The sequence below is a fragment of the Rhea pennata genome, chromosome 1 (assembly GCF_028389875.1).
Source record: "Rhea pennata isolate bPtePen1 chromosome 1, bPtePen1.pri, whole genome shotgun sequence".
NCBI classification, from domain to species: domain Eukaryota; kingdom Metazoa; phylum Chordata; class Aves; order Rheiformes; family Rheidae; genus Rhea; species Rhea pennata.
This window is the reverse complement of record NC_084663.1, coordinates 161,350,082-161,360,144: the sequence shown is the minus strand read 5'-3', so window position 1 is coordinate 161,360,144 and position 10,063 is coordinate 161,350,082. Positions and strand designations below refer to the sequence as shown.

The following is a 10,063-nucleotide window of genomic DNA, read 5'->3' as shown; positions in this document are numbered from 1 at the left end:
TTTGTCTCTTCTATTAGTTTTCTTTCATTTAAAACTTTTAAATAACATTATAAGTTATAAAACATTTGACTTTACATTGAAGAATATTAAAAATAGCGCCAATGCAACATTCACAACTTCCATTCAGTCTTTCACAGAATAGTGAGCCGTCACTGTTGCTGTTTACAGGTGATGCTAAAGTTCATCGTGCTTAAAACCTGTAACCAAAAAAATATATTACATATAAAACAATTATACAAAAGACTTAATAACCAGCCAGTTTTGTAAAACACAGAGAAAGCCCTTTTAACTTTTTACTTACTCCTAAACACAAAATTCACTTTAAAACCTTGATAAAAGCTGGCTATAAGCTTTCACAAAGGAAACTACTAAAAATTCTTTAATATGAAAATTGACTTTGTTTTTTGACTTTTAGAGTCTTTTCAATATTTATCTGCTAAGTTTTTATTCAACATTGAAAGCAGAGTACTTCTTTTTTAAAAACATAAGAGGCTTTTGCAAACCATATTACTCCAAGCAGTCAAACCTTATCAGAAGTCCTGAGGTTTTTTGTGTTTTTCCTTCTTGTACCATTTAACTAACAACTAACCAAGTTTACAACTATTTCCCTAAGAAAGTAATAATAAAAAGCCCACTATTTGTAATCTAAAATCTCATTTATACTGTCATTTCACTTTTTTCTTTCTTTTTTTTTTTTTTTTTAAAGGAACAGTATACTACTCGGCATAGCACTGAAGCACTGTAGTATGGTTATTACGAAAACTGCCTGCCACATGCTGTAGGCATATCCAGATCGTGTTTTCACTTCTCAGTAACTTTGTCAGTCCTGAATATAAGTTGTTTTCATGGCAGGTTACTGCCACATTACATTTATTTCTGAGAATTCCAGCTACTTCTGACATCGGCAGTTAGAAAAAGTTATACAAGTTTGGCCATGAAAAAATTCGGTTGTTTTCTAACCTGAGATGCACTAGCGTTCCCAGGTGTTGCAGTGGAGAACTGAACTGGCACCAGTATGCCCATTTCCACCCCTGTGAAAATCTGCCCAAACTTGGCCATGTTATAACATATTAGAAAATTCCAGTTCAGAGAAGCTCAGCAGCCTTCTCAGGACTTCCCACCAAGGTTTTCCAGTGACTCCAGTCTAGAAATGCTCCCAGTTTCTGTGCTCCCAGTTCCCCCGCTCTGGTCTGGGCAACACAGAGGAAAACTGCCAAAATGCACCTGGGTTTCGGTGGCTCTGAGCAGAGCACACGCGGACACAGGAAAGAAAACAGGACTGGAGACTGGCACAGGGGAGGACACCTGGGAACTGCAGTTTGAAGCCTGAAAAGGTACTGGACAGGGGAACAGTGACACGGAAATTTCTGGAGAGGATGAGTAACATCTGAAAGGAGCATAACTGTCCGAGCAGGGAGACTGTGACTATAAACCTATGAAGTAAAGGGGACAATTCTGCTCACAGACGAAGGGAAGCTGAGACAAACAGTACCCACCAAACCAGCAGATATCAACTATCACCTCAATCTTAATGGTTCAGTATTTGGCAGTTCTTAATTTTGGAGTGACAGAGCCTTATTAACATACTTTTCAATATAGTTTTTTTCTTTTATTTTAAAAATCTCTCACACTTTATAAATTGAATATGCACTGGGTCAACAAGACTAAGAAATCTGAATAGGAACAGCAAGCTACAAAATTTGATACTAGAGAATTAAACAAGTGGCTTTCAAGCAAATTTCATGCAGAAAGAATATATGGGAGACCTCTGCTACCGAATTAATGCAGATTACTTTGAGGACTCACATTTTTGAAAAAGTTATTGTGAACTAATGAATTACTATATTTCAATAGAGAGTCCATAACCTACTGCTTAGCAGACTATGTTGAGTTAAAATACAGAATCACAGAATGCCTTAGTTTGGAAGGGACCTCTGGAGATCATCTAGTCCAACCTCCCTGCTCAGCAGGGTCACCTACAGCATGTTAGACAGGGTTGCATCCAGGCAGGCCTTGAAGATCTCCAGAGAAGGAGTCTCCACCATCTCTCTGGGCAACCTGTGCCAGGGCTCCGTCACTCTCACCGGGAAGAAATTCCCCCTCATGGTCAGGCGGAAATGTCCTGTAAACAGATTAGCTTTGCATTCTGTGAGGCCTAATGTGCTTTATTTAATATTTGTGCATCAAATCACATGGAATAATTGGTTATGTTTGTTGTCGAAGAATACAACACGACAAAAACTTTCTTCACTTAGAGTTTGGCACAAAACAAAAGAGTTTACATTCTTACTGTAACTCCTATGTAGAAAAGCATCATATGACTCTTAAAAAATTTCTCTAAGAGCAGGGAAAATTACATGAATAACGTATCTACTGATTACAGTCTTCATTTCAATCATATCAGTATTTATGTTAAAGAGTTAATAGATGAATATGCTTGCAAATTACCTTTTTGAAAGAATGATGTTCGATTTTTATTCTCCTTTTCAATTTTGTCTATTAACTTTCGTATCTCAGAGTCATATTCCACCCATTCAGGAACTATCCTGGCAGCAGCTTGTAATTTGGGTTCTTTGGTTTGGGGATTGTTGCACTGAAAGTTTAAAATATATTATGTATCAATAAAACAAATGTGAAAACATCACCCTTCCAAGAAACTGTAAGTGATCTCCTCAGCCTTCAATAGCAGAACATGATAAAGGGGAATGAAAGATTGTCTAATAATTAATTTTAATCTTTCATTTTCTAGAAGAGTGCCTACATATCAGACACAAAAAAACTTGCTTTAAAAATTGTAAAGACACAGGGAAAAGAAATAGTTTATATACTTAATCTTTGTAGCAGATTCTAAATGGTTATTTTTCTTCAAAGTTTCTGCCTCTAAAGTATCACACCACAATGAATGGAAACTGTCAAAAAAAATCAGGGGGTAGGGCATAGACAACAAAATAATGACAGAGAAGAACATTTCCTCTCTGTTTCAATCCCCAAAGAAGAAATGTTTTCTTCTTCCCTAATGTGTATAGTCTCCTCAACATTATGCTTTAACTATGCTTTATCTCCAGTTTATACTGATAAGACACAATATTCACAGTAAACTGTGAACTGGTTCTACTAATGAGGTTCAATATAGAAAAAAATAAGGTGAAAAAACCTGATTTGAGGTACAGTACCGCCAATAACATTTAATTTTTTGGTACAGTTTTTAGCTTCAACACAAGCAAATTTGGTCACATACAGCAAGAGGGAAAGATCTCAGAGGAAAGAAAAAAAACTATTTAAGGTATGTACATATATTCATGCATTTACCTAAATGGAACTTGTGTTCCAGTGAGGCTGACTCCATGGTATGTAAATCTCAAAAGCAACTGTAGTCAATTTTTTAATCTATAAAAATCATTTAACTTAAAATCAGCTCACCAAGTCTATTGTTTTAGCCTTTTTCTTGGATTCGTCATCACACCAGGTTTCACACCAAAGCCATTCCTGAGGGAGAGACTTAATAGCTACTTGATGAATCATATTATTGGGAAGATCCTGTACAAATTTTGTAAAATCATAAATTAGCACTGGATTTTGATTCACTTATTAAGAGCTGAACTGCAGTACAGTTACTTAGAAGAGACTCCAGAGAATATCTATTATCATTTCTGCGAAGTGTTCTTAAGTTTCCTTTACATGCTCTTCTAGATCTTTCTCAAGTAGATTGAAAATTGGTAATTCTAACTTTGTGGCCAATTCCACCTCTTATTTCTCATGTAAAGTAATTTTTTCTTGCACTTATGTCAAGCTAAGGAAGGACAGACAAAAGTAATAATACTGTCTAATATGTATGGTTCAGATACTGCATATCTTAACGTAAGTACTAGTCAGCAGGATTAAACAGTGTGAAATTATTAAAGCATAAACCTAACCATCTTTCTATTCCTTAAATCTGCAAAAACAGTTCAAAAGCATATAATCCAGGATTATGCCACTACTCTAAATTTAGTCTTCTTTTAGGAAAACAGTTTCCAGAAATACAAATCTGAAAAGGAAAAGCCACTAAATCACTATTCTGGCTAACTTCCTTACCTCATTTAAATTTTCTTGGTTTTAATCTTTATCGTATAGTGAGGTAGTCTCAATATATGAGAGGTTTATGAAAACATGGGACATATTCATATATGCTGGAGGTAGGAAATAGCATTTAAAAATAAAATTACAGGCAATCATACAGTGTATACATTCTGATCACCACTAAAAATAATACAGGTGTAACTGGTACATTCATTCATAAGGGTCTTTATATGCAACACTTATACATTATATTTTAAAAATAAATGTCAGCACCCAAAGATATACTAGTCATCTCTTATTTTGCCAAATCACATTTTTTTAAATGACAGAATAAAACAGTATATATAGTTGCATTATAACTAGCATACAATTTAATTTAAAAACAGACATAAAACTACTGAACCTATTTTTACATTAGTATAGAAAAATTAAATCAAATAGTAATAAACTGAGAACCGACATGTTTAAACATTGACTTAAATGTTTTTCTTTTTGAAAATCTTCTATGAATTTTACATGGAAAAAATAAATGGTTTATCATCATCTCAGTTTCAAGACAGAAGAGACTTTTTCTGTCGTGGTTCTCTGGCTTTCTAAATGAAAACAATTCCTGAGTTAGTACAGTAACTCTGAGTTTTGAATTTACAAATTATTATACGGAATAGAAAGTAGAAAAACAGCTACTAACTCTAGGATTTAAAGAAAATAGAAGCAAATATGTTTAGAATAATTTAAAATTTCTAGACTAAAGTTGTTTTTCAAAAGAAAGTGACTTCATGTCAAAAACACTAAAATACATCTAGAAGATCAAAGCGAAATATTCACGAGTCACAAAAATAATGAACAAGGGTAAAATCAGATTGTTTTTGCTGCACGTGCCAAAATTCCTCTTCATTCAAAATATGTAAGCATCTGAAATGAAGAACTTCATTTGTTCAGTTGTTTCACAAACAGCATTTAAAGGCTGTTCTTCAATATGATTTACAACATAAGAGTTTTCACACTTAGTCAGTTAACCTGTATCATTTTAAAGGGCAATACAATCTTGCTAAGATAACAAACATCCTGCTGGCAGATTGTGAAAGAAGCGAGGGAAGATTGTTTATCCTCCGAGAAGAGCAGTTTGCACAGTTCAAACTGTGCAAACTGGATTACAAATTACTAAAAAAAAAAAAAAAAAAAAAAAAAGTATCATTATGAATCCCTATCATGATCTCTATGTGTCTTGTAAAATGTATAGTATTGTCATTGTACTTTAGGAACTGATACTGTATTTGTACTGCTGCAGTTATATATCAGTCTTTTCATCTTAATCCGTAAGGTGTGTCAAGGACAACAAGAAGGGCTTCTTCAATCACATCAGCAACAAAAGGAAGATTAGGGAAAATGTGGGCCCAGTACTGAATAGGGCAGGGGCATTGGTGACAAAAGATACAGAAAGACCGAGATACTGAATTCCTTCCTTGCTTCAGTCTTTACTGCTAAGACCAGCCCTCAGGAATCCCAGACCCTAGAGACCACAGAGAAAGTCTGGAGAAAGAAAGGCTTTCCCTTGGTCAAGGGGTTCAGGTTAGAGATCATTTAAGCAAACTTAACAGCCACAAGTCCATAGGCCCTGATGGGATGCACCCAGGGGAGCTGGTGGACGTCATTACCAGGCCACTCTCAATCATCTTTGAAAGGTCATGTTGATCAGGAGAGGTGCTTGAGAACTACAAGGAAGCAAATGTCACTTCAGTCTTCAAAAAGGGCAAGAACGAGGACTCAGTAAACCACAGGCCAGCCAGCCTTACCTCCATCCCTGGAAAGGTGATGGAGCAGCTCATCCTGGATACCATCTCTAAGCATGTGGAGGAAAAGGAGGTTATCAGTAGTCAGCATGGATTCACCAAGGGGAAATCATGCTTAACCAGTCTGATAGCCTTCTGTGATGGGATGACTGGCCAGGTAGATCAGGGGAGAGGGGTGGATTTTGCTCATCTTGATTTTGGTAAGGCTTTGTCTCCCATATGATCATAGGCAAGCACAGGGATTGTGGGATAGATGAGTGGACAGTGAGGTGGATTGAGAACTGGCTGAAAGGCAGAGCTCTAAGGGTTGGGATCAGTGATGCAAGTCTACTTGGAGGCCTATAGCTAGTGATGTCCCCGAGGGGTCAATACGGGATCCAGTCTTGTTCAAGTTATTCATCAATTACCTGGATGAATAGATAGAGTTCACCCTCAGCAAGTTTACTGATTATACACCAAAGGGCTGTGCTGCCATTCAGAGGGACCTTGACAGGCTGGAGAGATGGGCAGAGAAAAACCTTATGAAGCTCAACATAAGGAAGTGCAGAATCCTGCAGCTACGGAGAAATAACCACAGACACCAGGACAGGTTGGGGGCTGACTTGCTGGAAAGCAGCTCTGCAGAGGACCTGGGTGTCCTGGAGGACAACAAGTAGACCATGAGCCAGCAATGTGCCCTTCTGGCCAATGCAGCCAACTGTATCCTGGAATGCATTAGCAAGAGTGTTGCCAGCAGGTGGAGGGAGGTGATCCTGCCCCTCTACTCAGCCCTGGGGAGGCCTCATCTCGAGTACTGTGTCCAGTTCTGGGCTCCCCAATACAAGAAAGACAGGGAGCTACTGTCCAATGCAGGGCTACAAAGATGATTAGGGGTCTAGAGCATCTCTCACATGAGGAAAGGCTGAAACTCTTGAGCTTGGAGAAGTGAAGGCTGAGAGGGGATCTTATCACTGTGTATAAGTATCTGAAGGGAGGGTGTCAAGAGGATGGAGCCAGATTGTTCTCAGTAGTGCCCAGCAACAGGCACAAACTGAAACACAGAAAGTTCTATCTGAACGTGAAGAAAAACTTCTTTACTGTGAGGATGACAGAGCACTGGAACAGGTTGCCCAGAGAGGTCTGGAATCTCCCTTCCTCGAGATACTCAGAAGCCATCTGGACAGGGTCCTGCGCAACATGCTCTAGGGTGACCACACCCTAGGTGACAGTAGGAAGGTTGGACTACATGATCTCCAGCGGTTCCTTCCAACTTCAACTTCTCTGTGATTCTGCGAGATACCACAACTACTACAGTGCCATTAGCAGTTAGAGTGTGTAAATTAAATTTATGTTAAAGAAAAAAAGAAATAGAGAAAAGAGCTTGCCAAATAACAACTATCATTATCAGAATAGAAGATTATCATTAAAAAAGCACAAATACACAAAGAACAACTACAACTAAAGGACAGCAGTGCAACACAGTTTGGATACATTTGTCTGCATGCTACTTTTTCCTCAGTGCTCTTCATGTAAAAGGATCATTTAAAGTAATAATTATTCAGTATTCTGTTTTCTAACTGTGCTCATAAGCACACCTGAAAACGTACTAAAACAGCAGTAAATGGCTACTAGTTTGAGAATTACAAAGATTTTGTGATACAAAATAATCCAATGCATCTTGAGAAAGGTAAGAAAACTAGAAAACAAATTGCTTACTGAACTCATATATACCTGATCTAGATTTGATAGACTGTTTGGATCTTGACTAAGAGCCTGGTATTGGCCACGAAGCCTGTCTCCTGCTGCAATCTTTCTGAACTTCTTAAGATCCACAACATATAAGGCACTACAAAAATAAAAAATGAATTAAGATTTGTGCAGTTTCATGTGTTTTGGTAACTTCAATAAAAGAAATAATGAAAAACCAGTACTTTCCATATGTTAAAAGAATATGATTTTAAGTAAACAAGTAAAGCTACTATAAAAGTGAAGTCAAGCTATCATCTGAATCCATAACTTATTTTCCTCTGTTTGAGATCTACTATAATGCAATCCTTTTCTATGCCTCAGTGACCAATATCAACATTTTAAATAGTGTCATAAATTGCAAAAAATAATGTAGAAGTTTTTCTACCTAATGTGGTATTTCCTCTTCCCAAGATGTGATGCCCAGTATCCTGATTTCCAGAAACGGTACCCATCCATTTCTGTACGGCTGTCACAGAAAGGAGTATATCCATAGGGAGCTCCATTTAGATCTAGATCTCTAAGTTCCTTTAAGTCACTTCTCACAATCTAAGTAAAAGAAAATCTGTATTTACTTTTATAATTTATGTTTAAGATAGGCATGGGACAGGAGTAAACTTTCAAAGTTTAATTTTAATTTTTTGAAAATCTAAGAAACTATTCATTATTCCATTAAAATGTAACTTACCTAATTATCGTTCAGTAAAAAATAAACATTATTCTGTGGACATCTGTGGATCATATTTAATTAGCAAATTAAATAAAAAAGTATTTTTAATTTATAGAACAGTGTTTTAGGTTGCACAATATTAAACTCCTTTAAGCATTAGTTTAATTTTCAGAAACTGCCGAGCATCTCCCTTTTATTAAAACACCCTTCCTTGTTACATGAACTTGGTCACTCAAAAATTAAGGCATCAAAACAATTTAACACTTTAAAAAGTCTTCTAGTGGAAACGTATTTGTAAGAATAGGTTCTAAGGACATTTTACAAATGTCCTTTATTAATTAATCATTCTTCCTTCAAACCTCACTAATCTAATTTATCAGTAGTAAGAATATTTTTTCAGAGTACACAGAAATCCTTTACAACAGTTAGGACAAATGACCAGTAACAATACTGTATCCAGACGAACTGACTCCAAGTTGCAATTTGGATTGCTAAATCTAAGCTTAGTTTAGTCACAAGTATTGGAAAAGGACCAAATCACATAATGTTTGTTCTGAGATTTTTAATAATCATGTGACTAACTGTTCAATATCTCATCCGTTTGAGACAGCATTTTGGTTTTGAGTTTTTTATGAGATATAAATTTATCATTGAAACACTGCTACAGATTCAAGAACAACAAACAGGATTAATCTTAAAAATTTTAGCTAACTTTTAGTTGGCCAACCAGTGTAAACTGATCACCTTAGACCCTTTCCATCGTCAATGGAGAGATCCTTTCACAACCCAGAGAACCTCAGATGAAAGGTACATTTGAGATGGCACATACCTCTCCAGGTGCCTTTGTCTCTTCACTGAAATTAGAGGCTATTTAGGACAACTAGGTGCGATGGCATTCAACTTCTAGATGACTGAAGACAGGTGAAATGAATTTGTTCCATGTTACATATCACTACTGATTCTGCTCATAAAACTACAATATGCTTATGACACCAACACTTGGATGAAATTGCCACAGGGAATAAAAACTGGACCAACTTAAACCCCCCTAAAAATATTCTTGATACATTTACAATATTATTTTTTCCTACCTGGTCAGCATCGACAAATATTATTTTATCCACAGCCAAAGGGAAAAGAACATCCAAAAAAAGAATTTTGTAGCCCCAGATAATTCTTTGCTTTTCCGTCTGTTGATAAAGCCAGCGGGGCCACTTATACTGTACTAACTCATATCTGAATCCATATTTCTTAGCCATGTGAGGAATAACATCCTAGAAGAAGATCCAAAAAATATTACTGCATATTGCGACACGCAAGCCTTTAAAGGGAAAAGGACGAAATGTTGCAAAACAGTTGCAGCTCTTTTGACCTTATTAATCACATTAGTCATTCTTTTAAAATATTTCTTTAGTTCTAACAGTATCCTCAGCTTCATAAATAAAAAAGCATTCCTTTCAAGCTGATAAGAATCTGTCAGTAAAGAATGTATTATTATAATATATTACTCAACTTTGGGTTTCAGAAAAGAAGAATCTTAAATATGATAGTTTTAAAAGTGGCTATCAGTATTTAACACATTCAGAGATCATTTCCAACTGTGAAAATTTAATTTTAATTACATAATTATTCAACTGTAATAATTTTTATTTATCTATTAAGACTTATTAAGAAAAATTAATACAAGGAAGACATTTATTGTACCTTGAATGTTGGGGAGAGATAGTTTTTCAGAAACCAAAATTTAACTGGTGTTTTTGTATGGCGTAGGACAGAAAGCATCATAATTCTGTGAAAACATAAGTCTATAATAAACAAA

General features: G+C 36.0%; 1 protein-coding gene across 1 annotated transcript in view; it reads right to left on the bottom strand.

Annotated features, from left to right (window-relative positions):
• UGGT2 (UDP-glucose glycoprotein glucosyltransferase 2) overlaps positions 1-10,063 on the bottom strand; it is a 98,516-nt gene continuing 88,453 nt past the window's right edge. The window contains exons 33-39 of the mRNA XM_062575806.1: positions 9,949-10,033; positions 9,336-9,518; positions 7,963-8,123; positions 7,560-7,674; positions 3,421-3,537; positions 2,449-2,593; positions 1-197 (exon numbers count right to left, since the gene is read on the bottom strand). Coding sequence (XP_062431790.1) covers positions 175-197; positions 2,449-2,593; positions 3,421-3,537; positions 7,560-7,674; positions 7,963-8,123; positions 9,336-9,518; positions 9,949-10,033 — 829 coding nt within the window. The 3' untranslated portion in view covers positions 1-174. The remainder of the gene's footprint in view (positions 198-2,448; positions 2,594-3,420; positions 3,538-7,559; positions 7,675-7,962; positions 8,124-9,335; positions 9,519-9,948; positions 10,034-10,063) is intronic.